General features: G+C 59.7%; 2 protein-coding genes across 2 annotated transcripts; one reads left to right on the top strand and one right to left on the bottom strand.

Moving 5' to 3' along the window:
• Positions 1-617: 617 nt before the first annotated feature.
• On the top strand, positions 618-18,169 carry VOLCADRAFT_86130 (uncharacterized protein; the record flags this gene model as incomplete). Its single annotated transcript, XM_002945758.1, has 30 exons — positions 618-687; positions 1,372-1,433; positions 1,563-1,945; positions 2,277-2,410; positions 2,936-3,049; positions 3,440-3,495; positions 3,835-3,961; positions 4,414-4,689; positions 4,931-5,229; positions 5,477-5,591; positions 6,024-6,193; positions 6,485-7,586; positions 8,038-8,294; positions 8,541-8,996; positions 9,149-9,280; positions 9,598-9,735; positions 10,049-10,177; positions 10,477-10,707; positions 11,061-11,237; positions 11,475-11,591; positions 12,018-12,044; positions 12,331-12,500; positions 12,864-13,227; positions 13,728-13,790; positions 14,188-14,346; positions 14,591-14,759; positions 15,069-15,344; positions 15,877-16,640; positions 16,940-17,734; positions 18,020-18,169. The coding sequence occupies 30 exons, from the start codon at positions 618-620 to the stop codon at positions 18,167-18,169; spliced, it is 7,482 nt and encodes a 2,493-aa protein (XP_002945804.1).
• A 1,851-nt stretch (positions 18,170-20,020) lies between these two features.
• Positions 20,021-22,007, bottom strand: VOLCADRAFT_102769 (uncharacterized protein; the record flags this gene model as incomplete). Its single annotated transcript, XM_002946105.1, has 4 exons — positions 21,631-22,007; positions 21,369-21,485; positions 20,787-20,936; positions 20,021-20,308 (listed from the first exon to the last, which is right to left on the bottom strand). The coding sequence occupies exons 1-4, from the start codon at positions 21,892-21,894 to the stop codon at positions 20,021-20,023; spliced, it is 819 nt and encodes a 272-aa protein (XP_002946151.1). The 5' UTR covers positions 21,895-22,007.
• Between the last annotated feature and the right edge of the window lie 494 nt (positions 22,008-22,501).

The raw sequence follows: 22,501 nt of genomic DNA on the forward strand, positions 1-22,501 counted from the left end.
TGGTCGTAAAATTGTGTCCTGTATTGGCCTTGGACGGACAGCAGTCTGATGCGGTTCGGACTACAGTTGTGTTTTATCTAATGCCCCCTGGTAAAGGCTAAGGACGTTTCGACATGATGTTCTTGGTGTGTATGGTGTGCTAGCTTGCCAATATTAGCGGCTGTTTGCCGAAGGCTAGAAAATCAGTACATTGATGCTTGGGCCCCTGCTCACTGGACACACTGCTTACGTTCCTGGAAAGCAATTTGCAGCCATGGACAAAGACTGTGAAGTACATGTACAGACATTATCGAGTATTTATACAAACTGGTACAAACACTGTAGGGTTTCTCTTAACTCGCCAACTACGTTCCGATGGCTTCGGTCCCACTTTAATTAATACTAAAGCTTACTCATCCCAAACATTTAGGGGAGTGGATGCAGCTGGATAGGTAGTACCGTCCCTATCGCACTTTCCTTCGCAACCTAAGGCGTGCCGTGCAACCGACATGTCGGTTTGCAGTAACCATGAACAGTTCGCAGCTCCGCACGCATTCAGCTACTCTTCCCGTTAACTTGCCTCTAATGGAAACATGACCTGACCATGATTTGTCAACTTATTACCGTTAGAACGTAGGATGTCGGGATTGTCAAGTTTGTCAGGAGCGCCACCCCCAGGAGTGCGGCGCTCCGTTCCAGACTCTGGAGGTATGTTCTCTGTTATGTACTTTACAAGGAGACCGCAGCGCGCGATGTTGTATTGTGAGATTCTGTTAACTCTATAGGGGCGCCGCTCTCCAGTTTGTCAGGCGCGCCATCACTGTCGGGAAATAGACCTGTAAGTACGCGGTGTTATGCGGAGCTAACATGGCCGCGAGTCAGAATTTTGCTTTGACCAGATGCTACCGTGCGGAACGAATTGCAGAAGCCAACGCTTGGAGACGACGCTGATGATTTTCCTGGTTCAGGGCCTCCGACGTTCTCAAAGCCGGTAGGAACCTTGGCTGTTCTAGGCTGTCCGCCATGTCGATTCGGAGTCGCGATTGTTGTACGAACGCGATGCTTATTCCTGCATCATGTGCACAGGGGACTTCCGGATCCATGGCTTCTTCGTCTGTCAGGAGCAGCGTGCGCAAGTCGACGCCGAATCCCCTAACAGCACGGTTTGGTGATGATGATGACTTCCCAAAAGCAACCGGGAAGAAGGGGGTTAGCTTCGCCAAGTCGAGCTCCGAGAAAAGGGGTATGTTCACGTGCTGGCATGGAGGGTGGTGAACAGTACGTTAGGGCTGTCGCGTGGAAAGGGCTCGAGGGATACCTTTGCTGCATGATGCCAATGGTTGTGTTTTCCGCTTACCCCTTCTCCTTGCCTCCACACCATATGCGGACCAGGTGCGAAGTCCCCTTTCGATGATAACAATGACGAACCGAAGGCTGGCAAGTCCACCTTCAAGGTACGTAAAAGCTGGAAGCGGGGTCTTTGTTGAAATGCACATCGGACCGATGCTATCCAAGAAAGCTCCAAATCAACTCCTTGAACCATAAAATGACTGGCGCTCCACCTGGACTGTTCCCATGGGCAGGACCCATTTTCCGATGACCCACCGCTCAGCACTCGAGGAGGACGGGCTGGCCCCAGCACCAGCTCTGCTATAAAACCATCCGCCAGCAACCCCGCTTTCAAGTGGGAGGACGACGACTCTCCGCCACGCGGCAAGTCCAGCACAGCAGGGAAAGCCCTGTTTGGCGACGACGACGACGACTTCCTGTCCTCCCTAGCCCCGGATTCCGTAGCCAAAAAGGCGGATGACCCGCTCTCGCGCTCGACTGCAACTGGCGTGCGCTCATCAATGACAAAGCCCGCAGGCAAGTCACCCGATGACATCTGGGGCATAATGAAGGCGAAGGAGGAGCCGCCCCCTTTTCCAGCGGACCTCGGACTGGACCTGTTTGGGGCTACCGCCAGGTGGGTCCATGCTTGGTGTTTCGGGAATCTATCCATGCAGCGCACTGCCAATGCTCGCCCGACTAGGCCCGGCAAGTTGTTTTGGAATATTTAGGGCACCACGTGGATGGGGCCCATAGCGGGACCGTAATTAGTCGGTCCTCAACAGCAGCAAATGGTTGTCATCCTCGCAAAGCTGCCTTAGACGGTATCGTGGCATCCGGCCTGACGCCTTTGGCAGCTGTGCTCGGGCTTAGGGTCCACCGTACTACCCGGCAGAGCCCGCCAAGAATGTGGCCCTTTGTTTACTCTTGCGTCCCTTTTTTCTTGTCGCACCGTGCCCACCCTTCAGCAAGCCGGCAAGCGGTCCCCGCGCCGGGCGGCGTGCGGGCGCGAGTGTGCAGCAGTCCATGACTGACCTGCCCCCGGAGATTTCCAGGGAGCCCACGCCGGAGCCATTGCGGCCGGCGATGTCGCCGGAGCCAAGTGAGTCCGTCCTCCTTGCCTGCAAAGGGGCTGGGGTGCGGGTTAGCCCTGAGGGGATTTTTAACGCAAAGAAAGAATTGGTTATGGAGCGGCGGTGCTGCGCTGTGAACCTCTGCGGAACGGGCCCAGATGTGCAGCCCTACCCACGATAGTTTGATAGCCCTGCTGTCTTGCCACGAACAGGCCGGGGCACCAGGGATGGAGGAATAAGGGAGTACGCCGGGCCGAAGTGAAGATTCGGCCTTTGGGCGGTGAAGACTTTGGGAAGCCCATGGGAACGAGGTGTGATTCAGCGCTGGCGGCGCGGGCTGCAAGGATTGGTTGCGTGGGGCTGGACTCGGGCTGGGGTACGAGGGGATGGAAAGAGATGGCTCATCCCGTCGCCAAGCCCCAAAGCCGCCCGGCTGGTGTCACCCATGGCGATGCACCCGGTGCGCTGGGCCAACACCAATACATCGCATGTATGGTTATACTGTCCGAGCCGCACGCACTCCTCTTTTTGTGCCGCACCGTCAATCATCGCAGGCAGCACCGTACGCCCGGGCGCCGAGCCGAGCGGTGGGTTTGATCGGAGCCGCAGCACCCCACGAGGATCTTACCTCGGCGAGGAGCTCAGCGATGTGCCAACACGCAGTGCAGGTGGGCCCGATGTGGAGGTGGGCGGGATGGAGTGTTCACCCAGGACGGCGCGGGGCATTGGCAGCTCTGTTGGATCACCGACACGTTTCTTCTCCTTGATTGGTCACTCTCCTTGGAGGAGTTAATGTGATCAGATGGCGGCTCTGTCGGGCTTGGATCGTCGAGGGAGGGGAATCGCCCGGGCTCTTTGCTGCATGCATACCACTGTGTTAATCCCTTAGATTGCAGTCATGGCAGCGCATACATACATAATTAATATCATTGGGAAGACATGCGTTATATAATAAAGGGCAAGGCTTCGCTCATGGTTAAAGGCTTGGCGTGATGAGATTTAAGGTGCAGCCACCCTGAGTGCTGCTGACCCAATTGGACGGTTGCTGCTCTTCGCAGGTTCAGCCCCTGGGTCGACCCGATCGCGTGGGAATGAGACCGGCATGGGGGCTGAGGTAAGGAGCGAGGCGTGTTCGCTAGCGTTTTGAGGATCACTATGGCCTTTGTCGTGAAAGCTGACTGCCGCGCAAAGCTGACCCGCGGCTGCATTGACGTCATGAAATCCCCAAGAACGACGCACCAACAGGTTTGCCGCGTACATGCACACTGGCAAACGTGCACGCATGTGTGTACGTGGCACCAGGAGTCTCACTTGTAGCACCTGTGCCAGGGTTCTACGAACCTATGCGCTTCTTATCCGTCCCTGTATTAGGAGGGACTAATCTGTACAGCTTTGTTTTCCCACCTTAACCCCCCTGCATGTGGGTTCCATTTCTATCGCTTTCCCGGGTCAGGCATCCAGCACCTCACCCCCCAGCCGTGCCACACGACCTAGCGGTGGTGGCGGCGCTGTGGGTGGCGCGATGGAGCTGGACGGAGATGAATTGCCTGGCCTAGGGTCGCCCGCCATGTTAAGCAAAAGTATGTAGCCCTGACCCGGGGCTGTGGATTGGGTAGACGCATACTGAGTTACGCGTGTGCAAACACCGCCAACGGGTCTACACAATGTCATTCGCGGGATGCTTTGCTCGATGCGCATGGGGGCCGCCCGGCTGCGACGCATGGCTCCTGCCCAGCCACGACGGAGCGGTCCATCGGTACCATACACCGGCATTTGCTTTAACCTCTCCTTTGTTGTTGTTGGGCGGGGCGTCGTTACCTGCTGCATTTTCTGTTTGCTTTCTTGTCCTGACACCCCACATCTTAAAGGCATACGACCTACCTCGCATATTTCCACGATACCCGTGGAGGCGATGCTGCCTAGGCTGATCGCACTGCGATTTGTGTTGCTTTCTATGCCTTAGAGGTTCACTATTGTAGTGTCGAGCTATCTGCGGCGCTATCTGAGCCCCCCCTGCCGGCCCGTCACCCAGATCCCAGCACCGCCTCAGTGCACGCGGCGGCAGCTGCGGCGCCGGCTGGAGGCCGTCGGACTGGCCCGGCTACCGCAGCGGCAAAGCCGCGAAAGGAAGAAGATAGCTGGGAGATGGACGACAACCTGCTGCCAGACGACAGCAACACTCCGCCGCCCGCTGCGCTGCCACCAAAGTCGCCCACGATGGGTGGCAGCTCGGGCTACACGCCCAGCGCGGCGGAGGCGCCTGGGAGGTCGCGGCTGCAGAATACCACGTTTTTGGGCCAGAAGAAAGGTGTGCGGGATTGTGCAGCCTCGCTTGAAGAACTAGGGCCACGGCATAAGGAACTTTGGAACCACCTTGGAACCTCTAGGGCTTGCCAAAGCAGCTACCACGTTTTTTGTATTTCGAGGCAAGATCGACACATAAGGCGTAAAAGGCCGCGGAGTGGTGTGTGACGCGTGACCTGGAGGCGCTGCAAGCATGTTTGTCGGCCCTTGTGCTGACCCGTGGCCCCGCCCTCAACTGCCCGCAGAGGAGGAGCCGATGGCCAGCGACGAGCCTCCAGAAACCGGCGGCTACACGCCATCTTTTGGAGGTGTGAGACGCTCGCTCGGAGGCCCCGGGCTTGGTGGCGGGGGCCTGGGCTCCAGTGTAGACGTGAGCGCTGGTGGTGGCGGGCTCATGGGCTCAGCACTGAATCCAGGAGGCCCCGGTGCCCCGCGTCCTCGGCGGCAGCTGGGCGCGGGCGCGGACACCTCTCCATTGGCTTCACTGTCCGGCGGCGGATTGGCCGGCGGCGGCGCCAAGCCAGGCACTCCGCCAGCGAAGAAGGTAGGTGAACTCTTGCTTAAAAGAGCGAACGGAGAAGATGATGAAAAGGAAGATGGCGAGGGTTGTGGGTTGCAAAGGGGAGGGTATGTGATTTTCGTCGCGCCTGGTGCTCGATTCCTCCAGGGTTGCAAGGTTCTTGTCCCCTTAAGCCAGGGCCATGACTTGTAGCCCAGGCGGCTGCACGTTTGTGTTCAATGCTCCCTTTCCTGTGTAAGCTTTTTCCTTTTACTCTGTGCCTTGCATGCAGACCAAAGAGGATGAGGAGCGTGAGCGTACTCAGAAGGCTATGGCGGAGGCCATGGCTCGCCGCCAGCAGCTACTTGCGTCAGGTCCCATCCGCATGCCGGGGCAGGACCGACCAGGTGCGTATGGGGGAAACGGTAGGGAGATAATGTAGTTATGTAAAGGAAAGGGCAGTCTCGCCTTCTGTAGCTCTGTTGCACGGCAATGGCCGTGGATGGCTTGGCCGTGGGTCAGAACGAACCGCGCCGGCTTAGTCCTGCGACCTGCGGCACCCAAGACAGGCTACTGGGCTGGGCGGTGAGCTGCTTCTCGCGTTGCTGCCGGGTCTGGTTTTGCTTTGTTAGGGTTGGGTGCAAGGATTGCGAGCGCATGGCGCCGGCAGAGCATCACATCCTGCAGCTGCCAATAGTGGACGTGGCTGTGGCTTGGTAGCCTTAAAGCTCTCGTATTTCTCAGATCAACATCTTTTCAAACCCTGTCCTGCCCTGACTAAACAGGAGGAAATCAAAAGACGGCCCACGCCCCACTGCCTGCCTCCCCTGCCTTCGCAGCCCCCGTCAGCCCCACAGGCTTTGGCTCCACCGCGGCCACAGATTCCGGGGTGGTTACTACGCCGCTCAGCCCCTCCCCCATACGGGCTGTACCAGAAGGAAAGCCTGGCATGGGCGGCTTCGGCAAGAAGGTGCCTGGCTTGGGGTTCTCATCGGACTCGTCAGATGATGTAAGTCACAGGATCGGGGGGCAAAGTAAAGTTAGATATGGCTGTCTGCACTGGGCGCCTGGCCCAGGCAATTCCCGCTGCTGCTGGCTGTCGGCTGTCGACAGAATGCCTCGTCCTGCAACAATCACTTGGGCCTTCCGCCCGTCATCAGACCGCCCCGCTTAGTCGCATGCACGAGCAGTGCACATTGGGTGGTATCATGAATGATTGCGACAAACCAACCCATCAATCGCTCGCAACGTAATCCGTTCATCGCTCTGTGCGCACCTCACCTACGCCGCCACTCCCCAGGAATTGCTGCAACCCGACAAGGCCACCTCTCCGCCGCTCCACATGATGGCCGGCCGCAAGGCTGGCTCCGCCGGTCACCAGCCGTCGCGCGCCACCACGGCCGGACCCCTCACCCGTGAGACCTTCGACAGCCGCGTCGCCAGCAGCGTGCCCGAGATGGGTGCCGCCGCGGCGGCGGCGGCGTTGGGCGCCGTGCCCGGTCCCGGTCCCGGGAGTATCCTGCAGTCAAGTGCGCCCGCACCGCCGCTCCTACCAGAGGCTTCCTACCCGCACAGCGTCGGCTCTCAGCCCAGTGCGCCCAATGTAGGGCCCGTCCCATCGCAGACGCCATCGCAGCTACCCCAGCCCGAGCGGTCCGGCACGTCCTCGGCCTCCCAGCCGTCGGCTGCTGGCGCCGCTGGCTTGCTGCCAGGCGTCGCGGCGGTGTCGCCGCAGGCATCGCAGATGCAGGGCCTATCGCCGCCTCCGCCCGTGCAGCAACAGGCCAACCCACCGCCAGGAGTGACCGCTGTACAGCAGCAGCAGCAGCCAGGCTCGCCAACGGGTGTTGCGCCTGTGGCCTCGCAGGGAAATTTTCCGCCGGGCATGGGTCCCCCGTATCAACAGCAGCAACCGGGTCTTCCGCCCGGTGTTACTGTGATGCAGCCACAGCAGCAGCAACCGAGCTTGCCACCAGGGGTGACTCAGATGCAGATCTCGCAACCACAGCATCCGGGCTTGCCGCCGGGGGTAACACAAATGCAGCAGCAGCCAGGCTTGCCGCCCAGCGTTACTGTGATACATCCGCAGCAACAGCAACAGCAGCCAGGCTTGCCGCCCGGCGTTACTGCATTGCAACCGCAGCAACAGCAGCAGCAGCCGGGTCTACCACCTGGGGTCACTGCATTGCAACCGCAGCAGCAGCAGCAGCGCGGTCTTCCGCCGGGCGTAGCTGATTGGCAGCAGCAGCAACAACAACAAAACTTGCCTCCCGGCGTCATGTCTATGCAACAAAACTACCAGCGCAGTCTGCCTCCTGGGGTCACAGATCTCCAGCAGCAGCAGCAGCAGAGCAACGTGGCCCCCGGGGTCATGCCCATTCAGCAGCGTAACGTGGCGCCCGGTATGCTCGACATGCAGCTGCAACAACAGCAACAACTGCAGCAGCAACAACTGCAGCAGCAGCAGCAGCTACTTCCCCCCGGAGTGGTGCAAATGGCTGGTGCGCAGCAGGGCCTGCCGCGTTCACCCGGCGCCGGAGGGCAGAGAGTACCGGGTTACGAGCCGACGAGCCCGGGAGCAACGACAGGTGAGAGCCCCTGTCCACCTCCCCTTCATGTTCCAAGCCCCATGACTAGGTTCTGGTGTAAGATGGATGGTGTGGATGGCGCCACTTGTCGAACTGTAAAAACCCATAACAGGTACCTGATCAGTGCAACCAAAAGCCGGCTCTCCTCTTTCCTGAGTGCCCACTCATGCCGCGCCTCTGGCCGGTGCTCCTGCTTGCCCGCTTGGCTACTTGCGTGCGGTAGCCCTGCCCGTTTACTGACGTGCCACATCTCGCCCAGCTTCAGGTGGACGCTATGGCTCTCCGCAACATGTTCAGCAGGGCGGCGGAATGTCAACAGCGTTTGCCGTGTCGCCCGACTCGGTCGCCGCGGTCACCATCAGCCGCGCAATGTCGGCCCAGCAGCAGGCCCAGCAGCCTCAGCCGCATAACGTGAGCGCCTTAGCCGTCCCCAGCTCCGCCTCCCAGTCGCCGGGGGAGCCAACGCTAGCGTCACGCCTTTCCCTAGAGCCCCTCAAGGACGCGCTGACCAAGAGCCTGCAGGTACCGTATTACGCTTCGCTGTGCGGTTTGCTTATGAGCTTCTGCAGCCGCTGTGTGGCTTGTGAGTGAAACACTGCACGTCGCCATTTCCCTCCATATCTCCCTAACACGGCCGCCACCATAATCCTCTAGCGTTTGAATTGTGTCTCTCTTTCTATATCAGCCCGCTGGTGCTTTGGCTTCTTAGCTTTGAATCTCTGCAGCTAATATTGTATGCCTTTTTCGTTTGCATTATGTCCTCCCTAGGACGAGCTGGAAAAGGTCAGCAAGCAGGTGGCCGAGGTCAAAGCCAGCTACGATAAACAGCTCGCAGACGTGCGCGCCGAGTATGAGCGACAGCTAGCGGAGGCGCGCACGGTGCACCAGAAGCAGCTGCTGGACGTGCGTGCGCTGGCTGAACGGCAGGTTGAGGAGGCGCGCGCCCACCACCGTAAGCAGATGGAGGACGTGCACGTGCACAACGAGCGCAAGCTGGATGAGGTCCGGCGGCGCATGGAGCGGCAGGCGGAGGAGGCGCGCGCGGCGCAGGAGCGCGTGCTGGTGGAGGCGCGCGCTCAACGAGATAAGGTGTTGGAGGACGCGCGGTTGGCGCAGACCAAGGCGCTTGAAGACGCGCGCGGGCAGCAGCAGCGGGCTCTGGAGGATACGCGGGCGCTACACGAGCGCGTATTGGCGGACACGCAGGCTGTACACGTGAAGCAGGTGCGTCGGCTAGGGACAAAAGATAGCGGAGCCACATTTGTCCCTTTTTCTTATCTTTACCCCTCTTTCCAACCCCGTCCAGAAACCACCTGCGTTCGGGTCTGGTTATGTTTCCCATAACCTGTCTGTTTTTTCTCTCTATGGCTGCTCAGGTAGTGGAGCTTAAGAACTTGTACGAGTCGGAGCTGCGCCGGGCCGCACACGATGTCGGCCGGGCTGTGGATGACACACGGCGAGTCGCGGAAGAGGCGCGGCGCCAGGAAGCAGAGGCCCGCCGTGCAAAGGTGAGATCGGGTCCGATCCGTCTATGGATAGGTTGTCCTATGGACGGACAGAAGGGCGAGCACGAGCCATGAGGACGGCGCCTGGGAATCTGTGAGGATGGAGGACACATTCCCCCTGGACGCACATGCCGGCACGAAGCAGCACGCTGTCACGCAGCTGCAACCAGATAACCGAGCCTCGCGCACTTTCCGACGCCCTAATACATTCAAGGCACGCAAGCCCAAGCCTAGCTGCGTACGAGTCCTGCCGTTGCCGTTGCCCTGCCAGAACTCTTTGCGGTGCTGCCGCTGGGCCGCTTCTGTTTTCCTTGCCGCAGGAGGAGGCGGTGGCCCTGCGCGACCGCATCCTGGGCCTGGAGGCGGAGCTTCGGGCTCGGGACGGGGCGCTGCGCGAGGCAGAGACACGCTTCGTGCAGCTGGACACGCGCAGCAAGACGGAATTGGCGGAGACACAGGTGCGTCGGGAACAGGGGGTTGGGAAGGCGCCCGGATGGTGGGGCCGATGACAGAGGGCTGGTGCGGCAAGGCGGCGGCTGAGCTTCGTGGCCCAGGCGAAGGTGCATTCTACGGCACACCATGTGCTCCTCCGGGTGCAGGGAATTCAATGGTTTGGGTAGGCTTGTGAAATAACCAAGGTATTTGACCAAGAGCCTGTAAGGGCGTGCTTGGCGGATAATAACCTCAGGGGAAGAGGGCCCTGATCTAGCGTGTACGGGTTCTCGGGGCCCTTGGTGTGGCCGTGACGACCACCTCCGCTGCCGGTCGCAGGCAAACGCCATCAAAGAGGCGGCGCTGATGAAGCTAGAGATGGAAGATGCCAAGGCGGCGCTGAGCCGTGTACGGCAGCAGTACGAGGAGGCAGCCATGGCGCACGCGGCGGAGGTCACGAGGTATCGGGTGAGTGGACTTGTGGATTTTGCGCCTCTGAGGCCAAGCCGCGAATAGGCCTGACAAGCACTGGCCGCCCGCCGGCTGTTGGTGCTGGTGCTGCTGGTTTCATTTCTACTGGCCTGCTTAGTCGGCTGCCAGGTATCGTCCTTGCTGCTTGGGGCCACAGGTTTGGGGTCAAAACGGGGGTGCGAATACCTTGGCGTGTCGAGAGTGACTGGGCCCTGAAGCGCCCGGAGCGACCATGTTTTCCATGAGCCGTTCTGACCCTGGCTGGTTTATCCTTCATAATCATTATCCGCATGAAGGCGGAGCTGGACGCACAGCGCGTCATGGCAGAGGAGGAGCTACAGCGCGCGCGGCTTGCGACAGCGGAGCAGATCGCGGCTGCGGAGGCGCGCGGGAGGCGCGCGGGCATGCTGGACAAGGAGATTGCGGAGGCGACCATCCGGCAACAGATGGCGGCTATTGCGGAGGAGAAGGAGGTGGTGGCGCGGCACCGCCTGAGCGCGGAGCTGCTGGCGCAGCTGACAGAAAAGGTGCGTGTGGCGACGCCTGTAATTTCAGCTGTTTGGGTCGTTGGCGGCTGGTAAGGAGTGGCCCGCGTGTTGAGGGCGGCCCGAGAGTGCGCGACCGGTTTAGAGCCTCTGCAAATGCTTTGCCACCCATTTGCTGGCCCTCCGTAAGCCGTCCACAATGCCTTACCTGCCGCTTTGTAATGGGGTATGGAAGGGAAGGAGCACACAGGACGTCGGATCTTCGTCGCTTTATGCTGTTTTCCACGGCAAGGCCACCAGCAAAACCGCGGATAGCAACCCATCCGCTACACCGCAAACTTTGCCTCCCAACCTCGCGGCATGTCGCCGCACGCCGCGGGTGCCTTGTCTTTCAGGTTCGCTCCGTGGCGGTGAGCTCCCTGGAGCGCGAGGAGCGTGCACTGTCCGCCCTGGAGCGCGACGTGGCGGACCGCGAAGGCCGACTGGCGGCGCGGGAGAAGCTGCTGGGCGAGCGCGAGGGCCGCGTAGCTCAGCGGGAGCGGGAAGTGGACGCGCTACGGGCGGATCTGCAGGTGAGTGCTCTTTTTTAAAACTTGTCTGAGCCGCGATACGGGAACGGGCTGAAGTGGGTGCACGTGGGTGCGGGCGCAGGTCAGTGTGCGTGGACGTGCGACCTGCTCCTGTCTGACTGTCTGTCTGGGTCCTCAGCTCTCAGCCGCTTTTGTGCTGCTGGTGACCCCGCGGGCAGAGAACAAAAAAATTGAACGCATGGTGTTTGTGTGACCTCTGAAAATTATGCTGTGCTGCAGAATCTGATGGTAACGCTGGAGACTAGCGCTGTGCACGACCGTGAAGACCTCAAGCGCGAGCAGCTGCGCCTCACACGGGAGGCAGCTCGTGTGGAGGCGGCCACGTCGTCCCTACAGGTAGGAAGGCGGCGGGAAAGGCGTAGTCGGAGGTGGACACGGGATTGAGGATGACATCGCTGCGAGCGGGGGGGGAGTTGCAGGCGCCTCCTTCCTGTTTGGTTGGTTCGCCATGAAGCAAGTGCAGGGCAGGTTGTGTGCGTACATTTAGTGCGGTGAAAGATTGTGTGTTAACAACCGCTCCAGTCAGGCAAAGCGGGTGACCTGGGCCCCCATGGCATCTTCTGCAGACACTTTCGCACGAGCCAAAGAGAGTTGTGCCGCAGGGAGCAAGGGACTGGCGCAGTTTGTACCATCTAAACGCACACGCCTTCACTGTGGTTCAAGCGCAGTGGCGCCTTTGCTGTTGTGCTGCCTTCGTATCAGCTGCTAATGAAGTTTTTCACGCACTCCTGCCTACGGTGTCCCACCGTTTCTTGATCGTAGGCGGAGCGCGAGGACCTGCGGGTGCAGGTGCGTGTGTGTCGGCGGCGAGGAGTGATTGAGGGCGTGCTGTGCGGGCGTGCTATCGAGTCGCTCAAGGAAAAGGCAGGCGAACCTACCTCAAGGAACAGGCGGAGTCAGCAAGTTAGAAATCAACAAAGAGAGCGGCATCACAAACCAACTCTGATGTGCATGTCAAGTCTAAGTATGCTCTGCATGGCTTGCACGGCGACATCTCGATGCTGCGCCATCAGTTCCATTGCCCGTTTGTGCGTCGGCCCCTGCTTCCGTTTTATTGCATGGGGGGTTTGTGCAGATCGCGATGGAGCGGCGGCTGCTGGAGGAGGCGCGTGAGGCACGGCGGCGGGAGAGGGAGGATCTGCTGACCGAGGTGACAGCGGAGCGGCGGCGCCTGGCGACCGAGTACGCGGATACGCAGCGCCAGTTGGATGCGGCACGCACGGAGCTGCTGGCCGTGCGCAGCAGGTGTGGCGCTGTGGCCCATGGCGGGGATTGGATGGGGGGTTCAAGAGATGTTCGGTGTCGGCGGGACCCCACTGCAGTTGCTCTAAACGTTTATCCATCCGCACTGCGACTGCGCGATGCCCTTGCCCTGGGCCAGCGGGTTAGGACCAACGCTGGTAGAGGTTCTTCGGAAACAGCAATTTCCGACCTCGTATAGCGGAGACGAGTTCAACCCTAAGACCCATGACATACCATATACCATGTTAGGAGTACTGTGTGTGTCATATCCGCGCGAAGAAGTATGCGGAAAGGCTCTACTGGGCTTGTGACCGCTTCACTGCACTCCACGCCACCGGTCGCGTCCCGTCGTGCCCCGACCTGCAGACTTGTCGACCTCGAAAGCCGCTGCAGCGGCGCCGCTGCACAGGTGGCCGAGGAGGAGAAGCGGCTGGAGGCGCTGCGCATAGAGGCGTCCCAGACGCGTCAGGGGTTGGAGGCGGAGACGTCTCAGATCCGCAAGGCACTGGAAGCAGAGGTAACACAGACCCGACAGGCGCTTCAGGCAGAAGCGAAGCAGACACGAGAATTGCTCCAAGACGAAGTGGCGCAGGCGCGTGAGTCTGTGTTTGCCGAGGTGAAGCAGACACGGGAGTCGCTCAAGGCGGAGGTGGCGCGCACGCGGGCGGAGCTGCAGGCGGAGGCCAACGAGACAGGGGAGGCACTGCGTGGGGAGAAAGAGGTCGTCATGGTGCGTGGGTTGGGCCGGGGTGGGCTGGGATGGGGCGGGTGAGGCGGTCGTAGGCAGCCTTGCGATGGTGGCGTGGAAGAGGCCTAGCGGCTGGATGTAGAATCGCGGGTTTTGGAGGTTGCTTTTGAGCTCTGGGACAACGGATTGAGGCGAGCAAGCAGGTTAAAGCCGCTGGGAAGTGGACTGTGTTAGCGGGGCCGGAGAATTTAGCAGTGTGCCGGGCCCGGTCTGGTCTTGTCCAGTCCGATTCCCTGGTCGCGTGGCCAAGATGCTTTGTGGCTTTCGCAATTACGAGTGCTTCAGTTATCGCAGCTGCGTAATGCAGCCGTAATGCAGCTGCGTAATGCAGCCGTTGTCATTGTCGTCGTGCTATATGTGCCGCTCTTAAGCACTCGGACCCACTTCATTCAAGTTTCCTTTTCCCGGCATCCCATCCCCACCCCCCGCACGCACCCCCACACGCACTCCTCCACGCCCCCCTCTGCCGGTCCGCCACGCAGTTGAAGAGAGCCAATGTGGACATCGAGGCTCGGGAGCTGGTGGAGTATGCCGCCAAGCTGCGGGTACGTGCATGGGTCCGGGCCGGCTGTTGCAGGGCAGGAAGCGGGAGAGTGTTTGGTCTGACGTAGCAGATGGACGGGACCTTGGGTGTGGGTTGTGTCGCTGCTAGCGGTGCATACGGTGAGGTGCTAAAGGAACTGGCTGTCATAATCCGCTATCACTGGGTGCTTGAATGTGCAAGAGAGTGCCATGGCCGTGAAGGGCGGCCACGAAAGAGGAGAGTGTTGTCATCGCCTTTCAATAACGAAGTTAGAGAAGTCGGGCAGCTCCCACTTGAACTCTTGCTTGGCTGTGTGCTGACCTGCATGGACATTTCTGCTCCTGTCCCCCGCACCAAGCGCGTCTGTCGGCCGTTCGACTCCTGCTTCGGCTCCGGTTCTTTGGTTCTCCCGTCCCCAGGCCCAGTCTGAGGAGCTGGCCGCTCGGGCTGCGGAAGCGGAGTTGCGCGACACCCAGATCAAGACCACCCTGGAGTCCCTCACTCGCAACCAGGAAGAGCTGCTGGCCGCACAGAAGCAGGTGGAGGAGCAGCGGGTGGCGCAGGAGGCCTTGAAGAAGGTGTGTGTTGGAAGGGGCGCCCAAGCGGATGGGGACTTGGCTATACTTATATAATAGGGCCGGGCCGGCTCGAGAAGATGTGGCTCATGGGCCCTACTTGAGGAACAGAGTCCCGGGCTCGCGCGGCCTAGTTCCCTGCCAGGTTCTGTTACATTGGCCTGTCGCGTCCGCCGGCGGCTTCCAAGCTGCCGGCTTCACGATACCCGTTTCGCCGCTGGTCCACATTCACCTCACGCCGCTGTAGGCTCTGGACAAGGACCGCAAGGCCCTGATGGAGGAGCGCCAGGGGCTGGCGGAGGAGCGCCTGGCGGCCTCTCGGTCCGCAGACGAGGCGCGCACGGAGCAGATCCGACTGATGGAGGCGGTCCGGACCTACGTGCAGCAGGGCATACCCATACCCTTTGCGATGGACGGTACGTGCTCCAGGTGTCCGGTCGTAGCTGTAACAAAGGAGGGCGGAAAGGAAGGGAAACGGGAGGGACGGGGTGGGAGCAATCTTTTGTTTTGCTGATCCTGTCGCTGTTGTTCGTGGTGCAGGGAAGAGCTCCCTGGCAGTAGCATTGCCATATTGCGCTGCTGCTGATGTTCGCTCTGGGAACCAGAGGGAAATACACACGGTGTCAGTGTACTTTCCCTCTGCGGTCTGCTTTGCGCGCATTTTGTGAAACATCGCAAGGCAATTTCAGCTTCCTCCTCTCCCCTTTTTCCCCTTACCTACGCAGGCACCAGCGGGCGGCTTAAGCCCGTGCCGCCCCCTATGCGCCACTCCTCACCCTCGCCGGATCGTCACCGCAGCGGCAAGCGCCGTGGGCCCCGCCCCACCGGCCGCAGCCGCAACGCCCTCAAGTACCTACTGGACCGGCTCGGCATGGATGCCGCCATCACCGCCGCGGAGTCGCCTCCCGGGCATCTCGGCGGAGCTGGCGGGGCCAGCGGTAGCAGCTATGTGCGCGCGCAGCACGAGTTTTTGGAGAAGATGCGGCTGTCGGCGACAACGGGTGAGCAGGCGGGATAGCCAGGAATGCTAGGGAGCGGGAATGAGCAGCAGCGGTTGTGACCTCGGCTGGCTGGCGCAGCCTATTGTGGGGATTGACCTGCGGTTGTGCGGGTATGTGAGTTATGGAAAGCAACAGGATTCGCAATCGCAGGAGAGGATGTCGATCCTTCGTGCGTTTTCCGACAGCGGTATGTGATGCTGCTCGCGCTCCCGCGCACCAGCCGATTGCTACCTGATTTATGTTATGAAGTGTCTGGACGAGCAAGTCCTCGTACTTGAGTCTCCCGTTGCCGCCCTGATGCCTGTTCCTCGCCCTGGTGTCGCCCCAAGCTGGCAACCGCTGGACAATGTACGGTAGCAAGTACCAGCACCTCGCCTAGGTAGCTCGCACAACCGATGGTTGTCCCATCTTCCTTCCTTCTGACCTCGTTCCTCATCTGTCCCGCGAACCAACTCTCACTCACCACAATTCCTCCAAAGATCTCCGCACCCGCCTTCAACCGCAACCCACTGCAAATTCCGCACCCTCCCAGGCCCGGCGTCCGTGGGCCCCAAGCTCAACTCCATGACGCCAACCGCCGCGGCGCGCGCCACCACCGTTACTTCGCCAATACCTGCGGGTCTCAACCCCGCGTTGCTGCCACCCGGCCTCCCCGCCGCGCACGCGCGCAGCGTTGTTGTCACGCCCGTCAAGCACGTCAGTACTGTGCCGGTGGGTGTCGACGACGGTGGCGGCATCTTGACGGCGAGGGGCCAGCTGGAGAGCGAGATGCCAGCGTCGGCGGCACCGCTGCCGTCCTTATCCGTCGGCTTGGCGGACAGTCCCGGCCTGGCCGCCGCGGCGGTTGATCACGACACCCTGTCACAGCTCCTCTTCCGCCACGGCGTCGGCGCAGCGGATGAACAGGCGTTTGGCGGCGGCGGGGGTACTGCCGTCATTCAACAGCTTCTGGACACGATACAGATGGCGCTGAAAAAGTCAAGTCGCGTGAGTGCCTCCAAGGCTTCTGACGCAAGCGCACTAGAAACCGCAGGCCACGCGCACCGGACTTTATCGGCAGCGGTGGTGCAGCCGGAATCCCGCAGCCGCGGCGGCGCAGCTAATGTATCCCGCGCTGTTAATTCGCAACGGCGGCATGGGGGTGGAAGCCGCCATGGCAACGCGGCGGCCGGTGGGGAGGGCGCCGCAGGTGATGGCAGCGGCGCCGCGACGTTGCCGCGTGTGCTCCTCAACACACCGGGCATGGGAGCGTCATTGGGGTTGGAGTCGGAGGTGCCGTTGCGCGACCCGATGCAGGTAAGGAGACCGTTTGAGCCATGGGAGAGGTGCACATGGATGGGGTTACTATGACGAGGAGCGGACGATGGTGATTCGCGACTCTACACCACCGCGAAAGCCGCCGGGCCAACTACTTTAAACGGGCCGACCTTGCATTACTGTGTTTCTCTGCAAGGCGGGCGCCGGGGCGGGTGAGCTGCGCTGACGGAGATTCCCCCCTTTGGGACTTCCCTGCAGCTTGCATAGCCTGTGCACCTACCACACTACTAGATCAATATTCACATTCGCGTCCCCATTTTCCTTTGCCCCGCCAACAGCCGGAAGGCCAGGTGTCGTCCATCGCCTCCCTGGAGCCCCTCAGCGCCTCCAACGGCTCCTTCGCCGACGTCCCGCCCCCCCGTGTGGAGGTCGACTCGCCTGACCTGTCCGGGCCCTTGGGCCGCGGCTTGGACCTGCTGGCGGAACAGCTTAGCAGCTCCACCGTCTTTGACTCCGCCGCTGCCGCCACTCCGGCCAACACGCTCATGAGCCGTACCGCCGTAGGCGCCAGCCTCGGCAGCGAGGACTACGCTTTTGGCCTGTTGGGCCATGGCCGCAACGCCACGGCGGCTGCGCGGCAGGCTCAACTGGGCGAGCTGGCAGCTATGAGCGAAATGCTGGCGGCGCGGCTGGACGCGCTGGGGCTGGGACAGATGGGCGGAGGGGGAATGACAGATTCGCAAGGCAGCGGCGGCTTTCGGGGTGTGAGAGGAGGTGGCGTAGAGGGCACCAGCCTGATGAACTCCGCCAATTTGAGCCCGCGGGTGGATATGCCTGGCGGAGGCGGCATGACGTTGCGGCAGGGTACGGCGGCGCGGCTGTCACCATTGGCAGTAGCATCGCCCACCACGAGGACGATGCAGTGGGCTGGCGCGGCTGAGGGTTTGGCGCGTTCGCTGACGGGCGCTGGCCTCGGCGGCGCGGCCGCTGCAGGATCGATGGCGACAACACCGCGGCCGGGACTGGGCATTGTCGGTGGTGGGCTGGGTTCCACGACTCGCAGTGCGGCGGACACCCCGCTGCTGGGATCAACCAATGCGGATGCACTGGCCGGCTTGACGATGCCACCGCAGGTGGGTGTGAAGGCAAGTTTCGGCAAGGCTCGAGCTATTTTAGCTATGCTGCAATAGGCAGGGCTGTGCAGGCGGAATAGTGTACGGCCGGATAACGTATGATGGGAGCGTCCCTGCGGCCACTCATGTCGATCACACAGCCTCAATCGCATAACGCATGTAATGGCTGCTCTTATTAAAGCTATTCATCTGGGTAGCTGAACCTCTCCCTGGGATGGCTCTGCTACATTTGAGAGGTGATTGAGACCACCTGAGAATATCTTCGTTTGGGATGCCCTGATGCAGGACGATTTCGACATGAATGAGGAGGATGCGGATGGTGAGGCGGCGCGAGAGGCTGGCGGTGGCGGCGGTGGTGAGGGCACCCTGTCGACCATTGCCTCCGTTGACACCATCAGCGACGATGATGAGGCCGTTACGAGCATGCTGCCCTAACGGTGCTAGGCAAGGCACATAACAAGGCCCGCCTCCTGACGATTACGGTGTGTCATGTGGATTTTGATCATTATTAAGACGACGATAACGAACACAATGACGAGAATGACCACCATGCATAATGACAATGATGACCACGGCGGCAGTGGCCACGACGATGACGAGCGAGTGCGACCTTCGGAGCCTGGACTTGCCCAGCAAGCATTGCAGGACTTGAACTGTTGTTACCATCACTGCTGCTCTGCTGCTGATTACTCCTACCACGACGATTGATCCCATTCGTGTGACTGACAGATGGATTATGGGTTAGTATTGTGACTCTTCTGTGTCTGTATGTGTGTGTGTGGATTGAGACGTGAGGGCCATTTTACTTGCTGTGTGACCATTGTTCGTGTTCCGCGGAGACGGCGGTGATGAAAGTGAAGAAAGCTGCCTCATGTCTCATGGTGTATACGCCACAGACCCTGAGTGGTAAAGCATCAGGTGTGGCAATGCCGATAATCGCGTCTCGGTGTCAGGAAATGTATTTGATGATGAATGCCAATGGGGGAACCTCCCGGAAGGTAGGGGACCCGGAACTCACACGGTGCTTGCACTATTACACCCAGCGACATCATCGGAAAGAAATGTTTGGATATTGTTTCGTTCATGTACGTACAGGTACATATACGTGAAGAAAAAAGGAACGTGGCGAATAAGCCAGTTGGGAGGGGAACGGCTCGTGTGGTTCCGTGTGCTCATAGTGGCCTGCAGGCCACGCAAGTAATTGATTGCGCTTTGGCATTTACGCGCGTTGGGGTGCTTGTGTGTGTATGTATGCGTAAAAAGATATATCTGTACACTGGGTATTTTGCTGATTGTACAGTGCTGCCCGAGCACCTAGGCATCTAAGCTGCAGGGCCCGCGCGACCACGTACCATAAAACCCTCCGTGCTGAGACTCCGGGCAAGTTGACCCAGGAATCCCAGTCAACGATGCCCAGGGGGGAATTGGCGCAGGGGATGTGCCACCTGTGGATGTGCCAATTTCGTGTGGCACTGCGAGCATGGGCGAGATGGGACCAGGGTGGAAGATCCCGAAGGCGAGGGGCAGTCGGTGTGTACTTTGGCAACCCGCCTGGCTGCGACGTTTGCCGGAGGAGGCCAGACCTAGCTTGTTTCCCTCTGCGTAGGGACTCCATGAGGGCAGGTTACGTGCAAGGGGAGCCTCAAGGAAACGGAGTGCACGTGCGCTTAAAAATCAGGAGTGTGCCGAGTCCAAGCGTGTCAGGCCGATATGTAGCATTTCGCCATCACAGTCAGCATTGTTACCACGAACCTCTGGCCGTGGGACGCCTGAGAGAAGAAATCCGGGCATATAATGGAGGTGTGGGGCTTGACGCCACTATAACAAATGTCGATAGATGACTTGTCTCTCAGCACACATGACAGGTGCACAACGCCGTGTGTTTTTAGCATAGCCCCGGGAAACCCTGCACGCGGCCAGTAACCTCGCCTGACCTGGGCGATGCGGCCTCTATGTGAAGCAAATACAGCAACGTATGACAGCTTCAACAGGCGTCCCCTCGCTCGTTCTCTTCCTCTCCTAACCCTCCTGCTGTACATATCTCCCCGAACACAAGCTGCACATTAACTCTCCGCCGAACGTCTCATCTCGGAGACGCACGTCCTCTCCCTCCATTCACTCACTCTTCACCCCTCTCAGTCTCCCCGTCCCTGTCCCTCTCACTCCCAGGGCGCCCTCTCAGCACTCCAAACTTAGGTAACACACGAACCGTCCTCATCCGTCTCGTCAATGCACACTCCTCACATCTTTCCCACACGCCTTCCGCATCTCCTCCTCTCATCCTCATCACACCTCCGCCCGAGTGGTATCCGCTAGGTACTCCGGGTCCCGCTCACCCCGCGTCTGGGACACCAGAGGCACCGCTGAACGAGCTAGGGAGGGCTGACTTCCTAGCATTTGAGCAGCACGCGTGCGGCCCAGCTCCCTGCCGTCCTCTCCCTCCCCACCCAGCTCGAACAGTCGGGCCACGTTATCCAGCAAGGCCACCGCGTTCGCAGGCAGCAGCAAGTGGGGAAACTCCTCCAGCAGCTCGCGAAACGCTGCCGGGCCACAGCCGCTTAGCAGCGACTTGACCTTGACGATTAATGGACCGCCGTAACGGCCAGGAGCGGGGCAGAGGGGCAGGTTTAGGAGGGCAGGGGCAGGAGCTCAGGTTAAGGCTCTGGTGAGAAGCCCTGGTTGGTGAATCCAATGGGGCGGAACAGCTCCCTTACGTTCAGGCTCCGGCTTGCACCGTCTTGCTTCGTCAGTTATGTTTAGGACGGGTGGATGGAGGGAGGACCACGTTGCATGACGAAAAACGCGCCGGCAAGCAGGCGGGGTGTGTATCCAGCAGCGTCAGTCAGCCACAGGTGTAGGGACGTCGAACGCCGCTTATGAAATGCCAGGTATCACCAGATTTCTTATACGTGTAAGCAGCAGTTTGAATGTGGGGATTACAAAATTGGTTAAAGTTTTCGAATGTTGCATTGTAGCACCAAAAGATGGCGGAAAGCAGCGCACGCGCGGACCAGAGCATGCGGTGGATCACAAGCAGCCCTCCAGGCCCCACCTCTTGCAGATCAGTGGTCAGGCGCTCCGGGTCGGCTAGCAGCAGTTGAGGCCATCCCGAAGCCAGACATGACACGTTGAGGTTGGGAAGCTCGTCCCGCAGGATGAGGAGGTTTTCAGCTGCCGTATGCAGCCGTGCGGCCACACGGACCTGCTCAGGTGTGTGTGTGTGCGGGGTAACGGAGAGCCGAAGGTGATATGAGCACGATGGTGGTGCGGGCTGTGGCTCGGTCGGGAGTGGAATGGGGCTTACGTTCGACTTCCTTTAGATGATTTGGGACTGGGCGAAGGGGATCTGGGGTCCCGAGCGCTGCAGGGCGTTAGAACCAAGAGGCTGATTGTCGCGCTGCGGCGGGGCTGCATGCCCTATCGACCCCAGCACCCCTTGATTAGGCAGGGCGGTGAGGCCAGGTGTACCAGTAACTATCGCTGTCCGTTACCAAGCCATCCATGTCCGTCGCTGGCGCTTGCGGCGACCAAAAGTTTGATACGTTAGTAGCCGAGCTCGTGCAATGTGGGGTTCCCACATAAAGGGTGCCGTTTGGAAGCGAGATAGCTACATGCCCTCTGCACGAAGCCTCACCAGGTCAGCAGGCTTCACTGATGGCCCAGGCTTCAAGTCCGGCAAAAGGGCTTGCAGCTGTAGCAGTCTTTTGCGCAGTTCCTCCTCAGTCACGTTTGGGAATTCGCGGGCAAGGACCTGCAGCAAGGGGCGGGGCTTCAACTTCTTACATACCCCTACCCCGTACCCAACCAACCACGGCTGCTTCGGAGGATGTCCGCTAAGCCACACCAACAGCAGTTGCAAGCCCTTGCATTTACATAGTTGCAGCTTCATTTACGACCTGGATTGCGAAGGCCATTTTCGCATCGTGCGTCCAAGCAGCAGGCTCCTTAACAGTACGCTCGTTGTGTATCAGATTACCAAACTTGTCCATCAACCGCTCTTGTTTTTTTGTATAATACTCCACTGTAGCCCAAGGCAAGTTATTTGAATTGTCGCTGTCCTTCGCAAGCGCAAGGGTTCTGGAACCATTTCTTCCTTGTAACCTAGTCTCTCTACACATGACAGCCTTTGAAGGCTTTGTCCTTGAAAGATGGCTCCACATGCCCCTTTATGTTTTGCTTTAATCCCCCGTCAGGTACCTTTCGTTTAAATTCTCTCAGGAACAAACATCCACTGTTTCATATTACTACCCAGTTATCAAGAGGCATCAATCTCCGGTAAAATTTTGGATAGTTAAACAGTGGCAAACGCGGCAGATCTGTAATAAGTCTGACGCTACCGACTTTATAACTGATTCCGTTGTACCCCGTACCCCGAACCCTCTCTGTTCTTGGAGCTTCATATGAGGAAGGGATCTAAGCCTGATATGCGCCATGTTCGGTACACTCTAAGGTAAGATGACAGGGGAACAGGCGTAGAGCTTGCTGAGAAGCTGGGCGAAAGCCTTTGCACGCATATGCGCGAAAAGATGTGCCCCAACAAGACTGTGACGTCCAGCTGGTGTTCAAGGCACTGCGGCAGCCAAGAATGTCTTTGACCCAAGCAGCACCAGCCTGGACAAGGATATTCGGTTCCATGTATTTGCTATCCGACAGCATCAATCCTGCATCGATGCATAAAACATATGACACCAAGGTGTAAATAAAAGCTCTTAACTGGGCAATTCAAGGTGATAAACGTTACAGATATACGTTAAGCCCCTTCCCTCC

Source organism: Volvox carteri (assembly GCF_000143455.1).
Source record: "Volvox carteri f. nagariensis unplaced genomic scaffold VOLCAscaffold_1, whole genome shotgun sequence".
NCBI classification, from domain to species: domain Eukaryota; kingdom Viridiplantae; phylum Chlorophyta; class Chlorophyceae; order Chlamydomonadales; family Volvocaceae; genus Volvox; species Volvox carteri.